The sequence below is a fragment of the Crocodylus siamensis genome, chromosome 6 (assembly GCF_052110815.1).
Source record: "Crocodylus siamensis isolate JL-2025a chromosome 6, ASM5211081v1, whole genome shotgun sequence".
In the NCBI taxonomy this organism is placed as follows: domain Eukaryota; kingdom Metazoa; phylum Chordata; order Crocodylia; family Crocodylidae; genus Crocodylus; species Crocodylus siamensis.
This window is the reverse complement of record NC_143400.1, coordinates 49,875,798-49,892,145: the sequence shown is the minus strand read 5'-3', so window position 1 is coordinate 49,892,145 and position 16,348 is coordinate 49,875,798. Positions and strand designations below refer to the sequence as shown.

General features: G+C 51.0%; 1 protein-coding gene across 1 annotated transcript in view; it reads left to right on the top strand.

Annotated features, from left to right (window-relative positions):
• Window positions 1–16,348, top strand: part of DGKG (diacylglycerol kinase gamma) — a 165,511-nt gene that overhangs the window by 75,574 nt on the left and 73,589 nt on the right. Inside the window, 8 exon segments of the mRNA XM_090052006.1 lie at window positions 323–411; window positions 1,336–1,452; window positions 3,943–4,041; window positions 4,976–5,092; window positions 5,944–6,017; window positions 12,089–12,163; window positions 12,327–12,412; window positions 13,732–13,821. Coding sequence (XP_089908132.1) covers window positions 323–411; window positions 1,336–1,452; window positions 3,943–4,041; window positions 4,976–5,092; window positions 5,944–6,017; window positions 12,089–12,163; window positions 12,327–12,412; window positions 13,732–13,821 — 747 coding nt within the window.

Here is a 16,348-nt window from a genome sequence, read left to right as displayed (position 1 = left end):
TGCAAATCTGACCCCATGTATGTGAGTATCTTCTGCACTTCTGCCTTCCCAGAAAAAGGTGTAGTTGGCTTCACGAATGGAGCCTGAGTTGGTCAATCTTATCTCCTGTAAGGCTGCAATGTTGATGTTAGGCTTTTGCAACTTTTAATCAATCAGTGTGGTCTTCCGGACACTGTCCATCATCTGTAAGTTGTCATTCATGCTAAGACACATGGTTCTGACGTTCTATTCCTTTGCCAATGCTGCAAGGCAGCTCTAAGGTGGGTGCCACGTGACTGTGTGGAGAGTTTAGAGGTGACTTCTGTCTTCCTCTCCCTTGCAGTTTGTAAATATACTGTCCATGAAAGGTGCGTGTCCAAAGAAATCGCCTCCTGCATCAGCACTTATGTGAAATCCAAGAGAAACACAAATGTAAGTAGTGTGCTTATGGGCCTCCACTGACTAGCTTCTATTGCAGGTCTGCTCGTGCCAGAGCTATCTGTGCAATCCTTAGAGACCACAATGGGCCTGTCCTTGTGAGGGGGTCATTTCCTCCATTCTCTATCTAAGGCCTAGCAGCAGGAGATGAGTGAAGCTTTAGAAAGCCATGGTCTTCCTCAGTTGGGGTTCTTAGCTGACCGGTGGCCAGTGGAGTTGCTTAAGATCCTGAAAGGCTCTCATCGGTGTTTAAGATCCTGAAAGGAGCTGAAAGGCTCACGTCAGCTTTAGCACAGACTTGCCTTTGAAGGTCTAAACCCAGGCAGAATGAGTTGTAGGGAGGGTAACTATGGAGCCAGGTGCCCACCAGCAGACTTAAATATTGGAGCATCATTCCATGCAACCAGCCCCTGGCCACCATTGAGTTGTGGGGCTTGTCTTTTCCTGTGGTTTGCTGTTCACTTGAGGCTCCCCAAGCCTAGAGAAGCTTGGGCTTTTCCTGTGGTGGGCAGCTGTGCCTCTGAAGAGCAGCTACATTTAGCAGGACGGCATCCACTTGTCTGCTGGGTAAAGCGGGCCAACATCCTCTAATGTCTAGGGAAAGGAGTAGTGGCAGCCTATCACACTGTCCAGAACCCTTTATCCCAAGTTTTCTAGTGTCCTCTGAGAGCTTTGGATCCCTGGACTCCTCCAGGACACACACCATGCAATCTTGTTCTGATATGTCCTCATTATGCTGTTTAGTTTGTCACACTTGCTCCTTATGACATGCTGTAAGCCTAAGACTGCAGTCCCCACCCATTCACTGCCACCCAGGGCCTGGGCTGGTACAGGGTACCAAGGGTGCCACAGGTTGGCCGTGCCCTCAGCCTGGGTGCACAGTGCCATCCCTCTTTCCTTTCTCTCCTGTGATCTTAGGTGATGCAGCACACATGGATTGAGGGCAACTCCCCAGTCAAGTGTGACCGGTGCCACAAAAGTATCAAATGCTACCAGGGTATTACCGGGCTACACTGTGTATGGTGCCAAATCACAGTGAGTACGTGGAGTGGATGATGTGCGGGCTTTGCTGGCACCCAGGGGTGCTGGGGAGATTTTTTTTCATAGACATTAGGGCTGGAAGGGACCTCAGAAGATCATCGAATCCAGCCCTCTGCCCCAGATGGAAGGGCCCAGGTCATTAGGTTGCAAAGGCTTCTGCATCTCCGTGACCTGCTTACATCCAGCTCTAGTCTATATCATTCCAAAGCCTGTTGCCACTGGCAAGGAGAAGGCAAGCTTTTGGCCTCGTGGATATGAGCTGGGTCAACCCGGTTCCTCAGGGGCATGGGCCCATGTCATACAGACTGCCGTCATCTTGAGCAGGGAGTCTCCTTTGAGAAGCGAGTGATGGGCTCATCATGGAACAAGCGTGACTTAGCTGCCACTGCAGTAGATCTGGGCCAGTGGAGGGACTAGAGAAGCTTATCATCCTGCATTTCGTCAGGCAGTGACCACTGGGCTCACTGCAACTGAAACAGGTGGCTTGGAGGAAAGGCTTGTACAGTGGGAGGAAAATGAAGGGAACTGTCCCAGGGAACCCACATGCTTCTGCTGCCCCAGTGACACTCATAAAAGGTCTGACAGGTCTTGTAGCCTGATGCACCAATATTTGTGCCTGCAGCTATATGCTGTGTGCACCCAAGATCAGAGATTTTGCTAACAGTTTCTGCAAGCTGCTAACCAGGGTTGCACACCAACCCAGGGTCATATAGTGCAATGTTGAACTGGTTGCCATTCCAGTTCCTCTCTGTGCTCTTGGTCTGAGGTAGGGTGCCCCTGTCGGCAGCTTCCAGCTGTAAACAACATTAGGAAGAAATATACTGTTTCTTGGCTTCCTCCCCCAAAACCTCATTCCCAGGGGGAAGAGACAATAGATGCTCCTTAAGAGTCTTAACTTTTTATTTGCGTAGGATTAAGCCTTTCAGAAGATACCCTACGTTATCAGTCTTTGTTGCTGAGAGAGCAAGGATTGAAGCTGGTTTCCACACCATGACTTCTAAAGTGGTATCTAGATCTACCATGACCTCTTGAATAGGTGACTCCTAGTAAAGCTTATGTGACCTCAGTGGCCTTCAGACCCCTGAAAAATATCCACATTCTTCCTTTGTGTAGAGCAGCCACATGGGGAAACAGTCCTGCTTCCTCAAGCACAAGACACTAATAAAAGCATCTGCACGGCATGCCCATTGTGGTAGGACTTTAATGCAGTCAGTTCTACACCCTCCCCTGGCCCTGGTGCTAGCTACATTAAAACTTGCTCAGGAACAAGCACTCAAAGAAGAGAGAACTTACCTGCTGGTGAAGTGATTGGAGGTCTTTGACACACGATATGCCCATAAGCACTCCACGCCCTGCCCTCTGCCCCCTCGGTCAAGGATCCCTGTGCCTGGCTGCTGTGGGGATCACAGTGGGGACGGGACTGGAGCGGCAGCTTGGTTCCTCTCTGTTCTCTGTGCCCGTGGCTGGGGCAAGAGGGTGACTACTTTAAATGCTCAGAGTTGCAAAGTCTCTGGCCTGGGTCCCTTGGCACGGGCACATCTGGAGGAGCTCCAGGTATCACACTGTGAGTAACGTTACCTTAGGCAGCACCAAAAAAGGCCTTGGCTTCTGCCTTTACAAGGGAGCGCTGAGAGTCAGGGGTGTGGCAGGAGGCAAGAGTCTCCCATGGTTCTCCAGCCAGCTGTTGCCGGTGGGTTTCTTTGGGTGATGGGTGAGGCATGAGAGGTGCTCTTGGGAATGGTGGTGATGCTGGCACTCAGTCAGCTCTCTTGTACCAGGCTGGGATGTCACATTGCATACTTCCTCCTGCACTAGTCCACCTAGAAAGGGAACGGCACAGCTTTCCCAAAGCTACTCCAGGCCCTCCTGTCCCCTCTCCCTCTGCCCCAAAGGTGCTGTGGCCCATCCCCTGAGAACTGCTCTGAGCTGATGGCTTCCTCTCCTTGTCCCTGCAGCCCTGTGCATCTGTGCCTGGAAGTAGGTAGTGGTAGCACAGAGGAGGCAGCTTTGGCAGCTGTCTGCACTTGCTCTTATTTCTCCCTCCTGCAGGCCACAGCCCTCTCAGAGCCTTGCAGTGTGAGTGCCATGGCCCCTGACTAAAGCAGCCCTGGGTGCTCTTCTCCTGAGGTAGAAAAAAACCAAGGCAATAGGGAGAGGTTTTAAGAAAGCAGGCAGTGGAGCAGGAAGGAGGAGATTCAGGCCCGTGAACGCTGAGGGGGACTGGAAGCCCCTGCCTGGGAAGTCATGGTGCCTGAACAACTAGGCGACATGTTACTGCTCCTCTGGCATCAGACCAAGCCCAAGGCCCCCGTCATGCAGACCTCCTGTGGAAAGCTGTTGTGTTCGGTACTTGTACCGTGCAGGCCTTCTCTGCTGCTCAGCTCGACATGATCCCCTCACTGCAGCCCAGAGTTGGGGTGCTTGGAGGGGAGGCAGTCATGCTCACACCTGCTTTCCTCTCTCTCTCTCTCTCTTTTCATCCAGCTTCATAACAAATGTGCCTCTCATGTGAAGCCAGAGTGTGATGGAGGGCAGCTCAAGGACCACATCTTGCTGCCTTCCTACATCTGCCCAGTTGTTCTGGTAAGCAGGCCTATAGGGGCTCATGTGACAAGGGCTCTGCAGGCTATAGGCACCATCAGATAGCTGCACATACATGTGCATGTGCCCCCCCATAAGTATGCCCCTCTTCCCCCCCAGGCATCTTTCTTAGTTCAAAGCCAAGCTGGCACAAGGGCGTTTCTTCACAACACAATCCCTTGTATAGCAGTACTCAGAGACTAGCATTAACCCACTAGAAACACCGACCTTCCACAATATTCAATGCCAGTGGGATCACCGCCATCAAGGCCCACCTCAAAGAACTGCCAGGCATGGTCTTACTTTGGCACTTCCAAGGCCTCTTACTGTGCAGGGGTAAGACTGAAAATGCTACTAAAGTATTTCCATGCCCTGCACCGGTGGGATAAGAATACACAGCATAGTATCAAAACACAGGCAGACATCTGCTGTCCACTTCTGTTGTGGCTTTCAAAGGCTCGGATCCGCTTTGTGTCATATGTGGCTAAGCTGAGCCACGCACACGTGCCTTCCATTCACACACGTATGACCTGTTATAATGGGGTGTCACAGTGGCCAGTCATTGCTGACATTAGGACATGCAGGGACAGCTCTGTGCATGGTGGCAGCGTGTACAATAGGGTGGAAAGCGGACATGCCAGTGAAGCTGTGCTGGGAGGCTGCTGTTGTACTGGGCATAACTGTAGCCTTGACTGCTGATTTCCATGCTTCTCTGCCTGTGTGCCACAGCTCTCAGTGAGTGCATCTGTGATGCTTATGCCTGTGTGCTGATAGAATGGTCACCATTCATTTTGTGGAAGCGTCCAGATATCAGGTGCGCCAATAGCTTTGTCCCACCTGAAATTATCCTAGGGGGTCAGATGTGACAAATGAATGCATCCCTCTGCTGGTCTTCAGCCGAGTGCTACATATTTTGCATTTTTCTCCCCTTTAAAAGGAAAGACAGCCCCATTCAAGGAAATCAGACAGCGATTCTCCTGCCAGCACCAGTCCAGATGATGCTAACCAGACCTTCAAGTTCAATTCTACCACCGTGGAGGGGCAAGGTTTGCAGGTAGGTGGCTGAGAGCTGCTTTCTGCTTTAGAGCAGGCCTCTGCTGGGCCTGGAGCAAAAGGCTTGGGGTCAAGAGTCCCTCTTGAATTCTCCTGCACTGGCTAATGGCAGAAGAGGCTGTGACTGAGGAGCTACCATTTACATGTCTTCAGCATTGCTTTCCCGCTGGTGACTGTGGTATAGCAGAGCAGGAGTTGCCAGCCTCAGGGTATGGAAACCAAGCCAGGGACAGTCTGGCCTGGTGAACCTGTCCTGGTGAGACTGTTTCCCAACAACTGCCTTTTTTTGTTCCTCATGTGACCAATTGCTCCTGAGGCTGTATTTCGAGAAAGGACAACAAAGAGCTGATTACTAGGGTGGATATCATTGCTCTGCTTGTGCTTGCCCTTCCCATCCATCGGTTGCCTTCCTTTGCTCCTCTGGTCTTGTCCTCAAATGGCAGTCTGTCCAAGGGATGGGCCTTCTCTTTGGCCTGTGTCTGCAGGGTGGTGAGCCCAGAGAGACTGCAGCTGCTAGTCACTACTGCAATGCGCGGGGTTCACTGTAGCTATAGCAGCCAGCAGAACATGGGCCTGGCCTTGCATACCCTGCTCCCATCATGTACCAGACAGTTTTTTGTCTGTGTAGAACAGTGGCCATGACTCTGCCCTTGAAGTCCCTCCCTGGCCTTTTCCTTCATGTGAGATTACTCCTCCAGTGCTAGAAGTGTGGACCATCCAGTCTGGCAAGGCTGCATGGCTCCTACTTACCCTTTGTGAGAGATTGGGTGCCCTCCTTCCTGCCCCCATGCACACAGGACAGTTTTTGCATGTCTTCTAAGGAGGGTGGTTGTTCTTCTCTTTGCATTTCAGATCAGCCCCCGGCCTGGGACACACCCGCTGCTGGTCTTTGTGAACCCCAAGAGTGGAGGGAGACAGGGAGAGAGGTACGTTGTCATCTTCCCAGAGGGGATGACACTATCAGTGACCACCCCTTGAGGCCACCACTTTTGTGCTGGGGTCTGTGGCGTGGGGCATGATTGGAGATGGGATCAGGTGTTAAGGGCTCAGTGATGAGCAGCAGGCATGCTGTGGTCTACTCCTGGCTTTGTCCGCCTAGCACCATCACTTAGAGCCAGAGTGCACATGTGGCAAGTGCCTCCTGATGCCTCTGCTAGGCAGAAGGCAGAGAGACTGGGCAGTTCTCTGCAGAGCAAGCATCTCCAGGGCCACAGAAGTCAGTGCCCATGAGAACAGTGGGGGGGATACAGGATCTTATGCCCAGGTTTCAGCCAGCATTTCCCAAACTAGGTGCATGATGTGCTCCTGAAAGGGCACATGAAAACCATAACAGCAGTCAGTGGTCCCCCTACACCAGCCACTCTTGTGCCCTCCTACTCCATCCACCACCACTGCAGGAGAAGTGGCAATGAAGGCAGCAGCACTGGCTTAAGTAGGGGGCATGAGAGTGCCCAGTTTACTATGGTGAGGTGTGAAGGTTTGGGAAATACTGCTCTCAACCAGCACCCAACCATTAGGGGTTAGAATGTGACCTTTTTGAGGCAAGGTAACCCACAGCTGCTCATTGCACAGGGTTTGCACTGTCCTTTGAAGCATCTAGACCAGGGCAGGGGCAGGACTCAGTGGTCCTTGGGTTTGGTCCCCTGCTACCCATTTTGACCACAATTTGGGGGATTGTGTATTACTCCAGTTGAGGGAGGAGATGGGGACAGGGACAGGTTTCTCTGTTATCCTCCTGCATGTTTATAGGAACATACAAAATCTGGTTTACTTGAGCATGGGGGAATAAAGCAACCAAGAGACAGTTTCTTCTGTTTTCAGCCTGCTCTTCTGGATTACCCTAGCACTACACATCCGTGCAGGGTCAGGTTGTCTTCCCAGCCCCTGTTTCTGCATCTAAGCTGTCCCCCTTCCAGACCTTGTGCCAAAACAGTGTACGGCAGCATCCGTTCACCTCTGCTGTAGTCTGGATGTGGTGAGAGTACATGTGCCTTGTGTTCTGGGCTAGGAGGCTGCTGTTCTTTCAGCCCACTGCTTCCCTAAGGGAGTGCAGTGACTTCCCACAGCTGCCCCAGTGGAAGTGCTGCGGTTCAGCGTGTTGGTCTCCAGCGGGTTCAGTACAACCCACATCTCCTGCCTTAATGTCACTCCATGGAGCCAGAAATATTGGGACCCTAAACACTCATCCCAGATGCAAAGGAAAGAAATGTAATGTTGTTGCTTAGAAGTGATACAGGCCTCCCAGTTTACAGTCACAGGGTCCTGTTGGGGTCCTCAGTACAGGACTTTTTTACTCCCATCAGGACCTCTTTGAAGGTTTCCACTCCCTGATTTTCTTTTAGCAGGTAGGAGGGGTCTCTCTCAGTGAGTCTCACTCCCCCATTTTCCCTGCCCATCTGTGTAGTATCTGTTGTTTCTGTGTCCCTTCTGACCCACTGGTAAACCTGAGCACCTGAATCCAGTATGACAGGGGTTTGGAAGACACAAAGACCACAATGACTCTGAGAAGGTCAAGGAATGCCTTGCTGACAGCTGCAATGCCTTTCTTACCCATCTGAAGCAGTATCAGCAAACTCACACATGGGCTTTTTGTGGTCAGAGCAGAGCCCAATAAATTCAGTGGGTGTCAGGGTCCTGGTCAGTTTTGCATGGCCTTGATGATTTTCTTTTGTCAGTGGAAATTCCCTTCCATGGTTTTGTCTATGCCAGCATTTACCAGACCACCTGCCACACATGTTGCAACCATAGTTCCTTTTTTTCCCCCACTGTTCTCTGCTTCTCAGAAACATTCTTCAGGCTGACAGGGATAAGTTCTTATTTCAGATGTACAGACACATTAGCAGCTAAAGAGTCTCCCAAGACCCAGGGTTTCAGTCAGTCCCCACCTGTCCTTTGCAGGGAAGTTACCACTGGATGTAGTCATCATAATGATTCATAACTCTGGCAGCAAAACAACTTGCTCCATGCAGCCAGTTACCTGTAAACCTTTGACTTCACCCAGGCCACATCTTGAAAGAGAATTACTGTAGAGTGAATTGTACAATGCCTTTCCTGGCACTGACAACACATTTGTTAGCCATTAGGAAACCCAGCCCAGTCATTAGCTCATCTTCTATCTTGGCTTCCCAGATGGGTCTACTCAAATTCTAGAGCTTTAATTTTCAAACCTGATTTTCTCAGTTTGTGCAGAAAGGCAGTTTCTGGAGATGTTGTCTCTCCTTGAGACCATGAGGTGGTTGGGCCTGGATCCCCTGTGTCCAGCACTCCTGGTGTGTCTGGCCGAATAACTTCTCTGTCCAAGCCAGTGCCTGCTACTTGCTCTGCCTTTCAGAGCTCCTATTATACATCCAGTAACCAAGCTCTTAGCTCCAAAAATACCCTGAGGTCTCCTTGCCCCTCCAGGCGTTGCCCCTTCAGCTAAGCATCTCCTCCCAAGACTCCTTTCACATGCTGGGAGAGTTTCCATTTTAACGTAACATTCAAAGCTTCTGACATTCTTTCCTGGCCTGCTTCGTAGCTGTACTTGTCCTCCTTTCATGGTCAGTTTTTTCATTGTCAGCATTCAGCTGAACTGCCTCTTTTAGTTTCAGCATTGTGGTCAGTTCCCCTTTCTTTAGAAATGGAGTTGATCACTTTTATTCACTACTCAGCGACAGAATGACCTGGATAAGAATCCCATTTGCCGGCATACTGACTAGGCCCTGAGCTGTGCTTACAGGGCTCGTGGCTATCAGTTTCCCTCTTACTTGCTTCCTCTTCCAATGTGCTGCTGTGTGGAAAGACTGTGGCTGGCTCCATGCCCCATTTCACAGTCTTGGTCCAGGGAGGTTGTTGGCTTCCTTCCTTTGGCCCTGATCTGCAAGTCCAAGTTCACTTGAACATCTATACACTGGTCCAATCCCAGTCTCTCCTTGCGGGTATCTGGGTATGCCATGAATATGAGTCTCTTTAGGTCTCTTGCCACTTCAGTCAGGCTCTTTACTGTGCTGTGGTCAGCCCTGATCTTCAGCTGGCTCCAAAGCCAAATTCAAAGGGCTTATTCCAGGTCTGGGCAACTACCTTTTCTGTAGCAGCCTTGGTTCTGAGTGGCTTGTGCTGACTGCTAGAAACCCTTCTTCCTCTCCCATCTCCCAGCCATGTGTTTGGCTTATGATGAATCATAGAATTATCCTGGCACATGTCCATGAGGGGCCAGCAGGGGAGGTCATGCTTAGGGGCATCCAACACGGGTTTATTAGAGGCAGGTCCTGTCAGACCAACCTGGTGGCCTTCTACGACCAGGTCACCAAATCCTTATATGCAGGGGTAGCAGTGGACATAGTCTTCCTGGACGTTCAGAAGTCCTTCAACACTGTCTCTCACCCTGTTCTCACTAAAAAACTGGGGGACTGTGGTGTCGACACCCACACAGTCAGATGGGTCGCCAACCGACTGGAGGGCCGCACCCAGAGAGTGGTGGTGAATGGGTCATTTTCGACTTGGAGGGACGTGGGCAGTGGGGTCCCCCAGGGCTTGGTCCAACATCTTCATCAGTGACTTGGATGAGGTGGTGAAAAGCACCCTGTTCAAATTTGCTGATGATAGATACTAAGATGTGGGGGAATGTGGACATGCTAGAAGGAAGGAATAGGCTACAGTCGGACCTAGACAGGTTACAGGGGTGGGCAGATGAGAACAGGATGGGATTCAAAACTGACAAGTGCAAGGTGATGTACATGGGGAGGAAGAACCAGCACCATATCTACAGGTTGGGGAACTCCCTTTTGTCAGTGCAGCGGCAGAAAAGGATCTTGGAGTCATCACTGATGCCAAGAGGAACATGGGCTGGCAGTGTGGGGACGCAGTCAGGAAGGCCAACCATACCTTGTTATGCACAGATGCATCTCGAGCAGGTCCAAGGAGGTGATCCTCCCCCTCTATGCGGCACTGGTCAGGCCGCAGCTGGAGTACTGCGTCCAGTTCTGGGCGCTGCACTTCAGGACGGGTGTGGACAACATGGAGAGGGTCCAGAGGAGGGCCACCCGCATGATCGGGGGGCAGCAGGGCAGGCCCTATGAGGAGAAGCTACGGGACCTGAACCTGTTCAACCTCCACAAGAGAAGGCTGCGGGGGGATCTAGTGGCCTGTTACAAACTAGTCAAAGTGGACCAGCAGGCACTGGGGGAGTCCCTGTTCCCCCGAGCACTGCCAGGAGTGACTAGGAATAACGGTCACAAGCTGGCAGAGGGTAGATTCAGATTAGACATCCGGAGGCGCTACTTCACGGTCAGGGCGGCTAGGATCTGGAACCAACTTCCATGCAAAGTGGTGCTGGCTCCTACCCTGGGGGGCTTTAAGACAAGGCTTGACAATCATCTTGCTGGGGTCATTTGACCCCACTACTCTTTCCTGCCATGGCAGGGGGTTGGACTAGATGATCTACTCAGGTCCCTTCTGACCCTAGAAACTATGACTAGAAAATGAGGGTTGGAAGGGACCTCTAAGTAGGAAGGGACAATCTAGTCCAACCCCCTGCTCAAAGCAGGACCATCCTCAACTAGATCATCCCAGCCAAGGCTTTGTCGAGCCCGGTCTTCAAAACCTCCAAGGATGGAGACTCCATTGCCTCTGAGTAACCTGTTCCAGTGCTTTACTACCCTCCTACTGAGAAAATGTTTCCTAATATCCAACTTAAACTTCCCTTGCTACAACTTGAGACCATTGTTCCTTGTTCTGTCATCTGCCACCACTAAGAACAGTCCAGCTCCATCCTCTTCTGAACCTTCCTTTAGGTAGCTGAAGGCTGCTATTACATCCCCTCTCAGTTTTCTCTTCTCTAAACTAAATAAGCCCAGTTCCCTCAACCTCTCCTTATAAGTCACATGCCCCAGCTCCCTAACCATTTTTGTTGCTCTCTGCTAGACTCTCTCCAATTCGTCCATATCTTTTCTGTTGTGGGGGGCCCAAAACTGAACACAGGACTCCAGATGTGTCCTCACCCATGCTGAATAGAGGGGAATAATGAGTTGAGTGGAATGTTATTACGTAGAAAGTTGCTTTCTAGGGAGTTTTCCTCTCAGAGTGTTTTTGTAATGTTTGAACTGGAGCAGGGTTTTTTCCCTGTCCCTCCCTCTCACTTGCAGCCTCCACCATTGAATGTCCAGGCAGCTCTGATTCAGAGGCTGTGCTCCTCACTCCCATGCTTGATAGCTGATGCCCCTTTCGTCCAACCTGTTGTAGGTTATTTTAGTTCATGGGAGAAATTGGTGATGGAATCAGGCTTCGTTGGTATTTATTTGCAAGAATATTGAAAGCCCTGCTTTCTTGAGCACAGGAAAAAGCAAACAACCAGATACAGTGACCCTACCCTACAAGACAAGAAAGCTCTGTCCTACAAGACCCTGAATTGTAAGGGGCTTTATGTCCCTTTCAGCCAGCAGCGTGATCCAAGGACCAGGAGCTCAGCCCAGGACTCTCAAGCCCCCATCTTGTGTCCTGATCACACAACCATCTCACCGCAGAGCCCTCTGCAAGCCTGGCCAGCTCACACCACCCCTCAGTTCCCCATCCTTACAAAGGAGTTCCCAGCACTTAGCTAGATCACAGGGGTAGAAGATTCCTTCGTATCTGTAATGCATTTAGAAGGGAAATTCAGATGTGAGAGATCACTAAGTATTCTGCCTTTGGTGCTGTGAACCAGGTGGGCATGCTTCATCGGCAAACTCAAGTGGAGGTGGGTGAAAGTGTTTGTACAAGTGAGGAATGCTTCTGCTGTCAAATTCCCACCAAGGATTCCCTGGGATGCTGCCCCCAACCTTTTCTGCCTTTGTGGGGAGTGTACAGTACTAGGAGTCCCACACAAGGTATAAGGATGGAGAATGCACAAGAGAGCCCCTGATGGCCCCATCGGTCTCTGTAGAGTAGGGGAACCAGCAGGGGCAGAAAGGCAGTTGCATACCTGTTATTTGTGTTCAGGAAAGTTTTCTTCTGATCCTCTCTCTCACTCCTTGTTTCCTAGAGTTCTTCGGAAATTCCATTATCTGCTCAACCCCAGACAAGTGTACAACCTGGACCGAGGGGGACCAACTCCTGGGTATGGAGATGCACTGTTCAGCTACTAAGCAGTTCCCACCCTCCTACACCCCTTCCTTCCTGCCTCCCCTCCATTTTCTGCTCTTTTCCCTGCCTCTCCTCCTCCTCTTCCCCCACCTTCCCAACTACAAACTCCTTTTTCTCCATCTTCTTACACTTTCCAGATTGAATTTTTTCCACGACACCCCAGACTTTCGTGTTTTGGCCTGTGGAGGGGATGGGACGGTCGGATGGATCCTGGACTGCATAGGTAACTAAGGATCCATACTGCTGAGTTGCGACTTCACAGACCACAGGCCTGGAAAACTGGTTGAGGCTTTACAGTGGAGTTGTCCTGGACCTTGGAGCAGACCTGCATTGAGAGAAGGACTTGAGAATTATTATTATCCCTTTCTTGCTTGTGCAATTGGCCAAAATTCAGGATAGAGTGGGTTATTTCCCTTAGGAGGTGTCATTGGTGATGGAGCCAGGTGTGTGATTGATGTAATCCTGTGTATTTTTCAAATAATGTTCTTATAAAGACCTGTTCCTCTCAACAGGCAGCAGGAGATGGATCCTTTGCTTATACTTCTAAGCCCCTTTCCAGCGAGCACTTAGCCTAAAAGCTCCCCCTCTGACTTTTTCTCCAAGCCATGTGTCCAGTGGTAGTTTTGGCTTTCTGGTGTTTCTGTCTCAGCTCCTCTGCTGTTCCTCCTGTTTCTGTCACAGAGACAAGTAAATGTATCTCAACCAAGCAATACCCAGAGAGCCCTCTCTGCCCTTGCCTGCCTGTGTTCAGTGCACAGATGTGCCTGCATTTTGGGTAGAGGCTAATTTTGTTTTAGGTGCATCGTTCCTTAAAGGAGATCAGCTGGTTCTTATGTCAGCCAGTTTAGCTGAGATTTAATCCAGCCCCTAATGCTAGCAAGTGAGGGCAAGGAGGCGCCTCTTCTTCTCCTGAGCTTCCATGTCTCTTATTTGCCCTCAAGCTGCTTTCCTGCTGCCTTATTGCTACACATGCCTGCCTCCTGCTCCCAGCTTCATCTTCTGCTTTATGGCTCTTTTTTATTCTGTGCTATGGCCCCTCAGTTCCACCAATGGAGCAGAAGGGAGATGCTGGTAGGGAGGGGAGGAAAGGCTGAAGAGCATGAATGGGATGTTCCCATTCATGCTCTGCAGCCTTTCCTCCCCTCCCTATCAGCATCTTCTTCTGCTGCAGGAGAGCTGGGTTTTCTGCAGGGAAGCCTCCATGGCCAAGGAAGCCTGCTTCTACCCGCATGTGCCCATCCCTCCACATGGTCCATGCACTCCCTGAGCTCACCTTCTGCACTCTGGAAACTGTAGTGTTGTTCATGTCCTGAACCTCATCTGCCTCTTGTGTGATCAGCCCAGTGCCCGGCTGCAGCCTGTCCTCCTTGGGTTGGGGCCACAAAGGAAGAGAATCGCCCAGGTTGCCCCAGGAGGGATTGTCCTTTAAGCTGCCTCTCCAGCCTCCGTGCTGTTTTGGGCAGGTGGGTGGCTGGCTGGGTTCTGTCCCAGGACTGCCTGCTTGTAGAGAGCCTCTGACACCTGTTTCTGTTTGGGCTGCAGACAAAGTGAACCTACCGAAGCACCCGCCTGTGGCCATCCTACCACTGGGAACTGGCAACGACCTCGCAAGGTGTCTGCGCTGGGGAGGAGGTGAGACATCATGACCACTCGAGTGCTATTTGGCTGACAGGGCTCTGCCCATTCAACACTTACGCATCCTGAGACATACCCACATGCCTCTTGCTCTGTGTTCAGAGGCCAAACACTCCCTTCAGAGGTGCGCATGGACACAGGGCACAAAGAGCCTCAGTAACTTGCCATCAGGACACACATTTTGTATAATAACTTTGTGGCTTATTCCTCATTTGATCATTCCATTAATTGAATGAACATGTGGCCAGGTCACTACTGGAGAGTTTAGCTAGTTAATCATGTCTTAACTGTAATGTCTGCCAGGGGCCTTAGAGTCAGCATGTGCCTAGTGGTCTAGCTGCAAGCTTTCTCTTAACACTGGTTAACCATGGTTGGCAAATAGTCACCCTGCATCAAGCCAAAAATTTACCCCTAGTCACCTGTCTGCTTCACCAGAGATGCAGCTGGCCCCGGGAGAGGGCAGACTCCAGGATTCAGACCTACGTGCACTCACAATGGACTTTTCTTCTCCTGCCCCCTTTGTCCTCTCATCTCCCCTTAAATAAATTAATCCAGCTGGGATAGCAAAGGGCTTTGAGACCTGTTTGTAACTCCCTGTAATGGGCAGCATACATGCTGGTTATACAGGGATTACGTGGCTGGGATAATAACAAGGAATTCTCTTTGCCAGTGCCATAAGAGGTGATGCTACTCTTTGTGGTATGTGGTGGCACTAAGCTGTGTTACCTAAAAGCACAGTTCTCCCTGAGCACCCACGAGCACCCTCATCCACTACATCCCCTGGGAACCCTAAAACCAGCAACCTCCGGGTTAAACTTGCAAGCAGGGAGTGCTCTCTTGGCAGCTAGTCCAAGACCCTGGCACTTCCTTCCGAAGGAGGAGGAGGTGAGAATGACCACAGAGCTTTCCGCCTGCACAGTGAAATGCTAGCCTTGTGGCGTGGTGTTCCCACAATGGCAGCAACCATCTCTTAGCATGAAAAGGTGGGCTAGTTGTGCACACCCAGGCAGCTGGGGAGGAGGAAGAATTATAGTCCCCTCAGTGGACTCTTCTTTGAGAGAGTGGGAAACGCACATCCCATGGCAGTAGACACAGGAGACAAACCCAGATAGAGAGCTGGGCACTGAGGCCACCATGAAGCATACATGCTTCTAGCGTAGCTGTTACCCACTTTTAAATCATCCTTAAGCCAGGGTTGGCCAGTCCTCAGCACTTCATGTCCTGGAGATTTCACAGGGGTGGCTCTGGAATTTGTACAGTGAGACCAAACGAGCATAGGGGGTGGGGTAAGTGTGAACCACATACATCCTTTGTCCTGCAGGAGACTATTCCTGCTTGGGTCAGTAGAATGCTCATAAAACTTGGCCCATGGGGGTTGCAAACTGGGGCCCATTTGGTTCTACAATTTGACATGTGATTCAGGTTGCAAAAACATCATCCCAGCCAAGGCTTTGTCTAGCCGGGTCTTCAAAACCTCCCAAGATGGAGATGCCACCACCACTCTGGATAACCTGTTCCAGTGCTTTTCCACCCTTCCCATGAGAGAGTTTTTCCTTCCATCTAAACTCAACTTCCCTTGCTGCAACTTGAGCCCACTGCTCTTTGTTCTATCATCTGCCACCACTATAGTCTAGCTGCCTATACAGTCAGATGGATTGCAGATTGGCTGAAGGGTCGTACTCAGAGGGTGGTGGTGGACGGGTCGTATTCGACCTGGGGGGAAGTGGGCAGCGGAGTCCCCCAGGGCTCGGTCCTGGGGCCTGCGCTGTTCAACATCTTCATCAGCGATTTGGACGACGGAGTGAAATGCAACCTATTTAAATTCGCTGATGATACCAAAATTTGGAGTGAGGTGAGCACACTCGTAGGTGGGGAAAGACTGCAGCAAGACCTGGATAGGTTACAAGAGTGGGCTGACATAAACAAAATGTGTTTCAATACTGACAAGTGCAGGGTGCTGCACTTAGGCAGTAGAAACCAGCAGCACACTTATAGAATGGGAAACTCCCTTCTTGAGAGCACGGAGGCAGAAAGGGATCTTGGAGTCATTATTGACTCCAAGATGAACATGGGCCGACAATGCGAGGTCACGGTTGGCAGAGCTAACCGGACCTTGTCGTGCATCCACAGGTGCATCTCAAGTAGAGCCAGGGAGGTGATCCTCCCCCTCTATGCAGCACTGGTCAGGCCACAGCTGGAGTAGTGGGTCCAGTTCAGTGTGCCCCATTTCAGGAGGGATGTGGACAACATTGAAAGGGTCCAGAGGAGGGCCACACGCATGATCCAGGGACAACAGGGCAGACCCTACATTGAAAGACTGCGGGACCTGAACCTGTTCAGCCTTCACAAGAGAAGGCTGAGGGGGGACCTGGTGACTGTCTATAAACTCACCGGGGGGACCAGAAGGGTTTAGGGGAGACGCTGTTTCCCCTAGCACCCCCTGGCATGACAAGGAACAATGGACACAAGTTATTAGAGAGTAGATTTAGATTAGACATCCGCGAGAACTACTTCACAGTTAGGG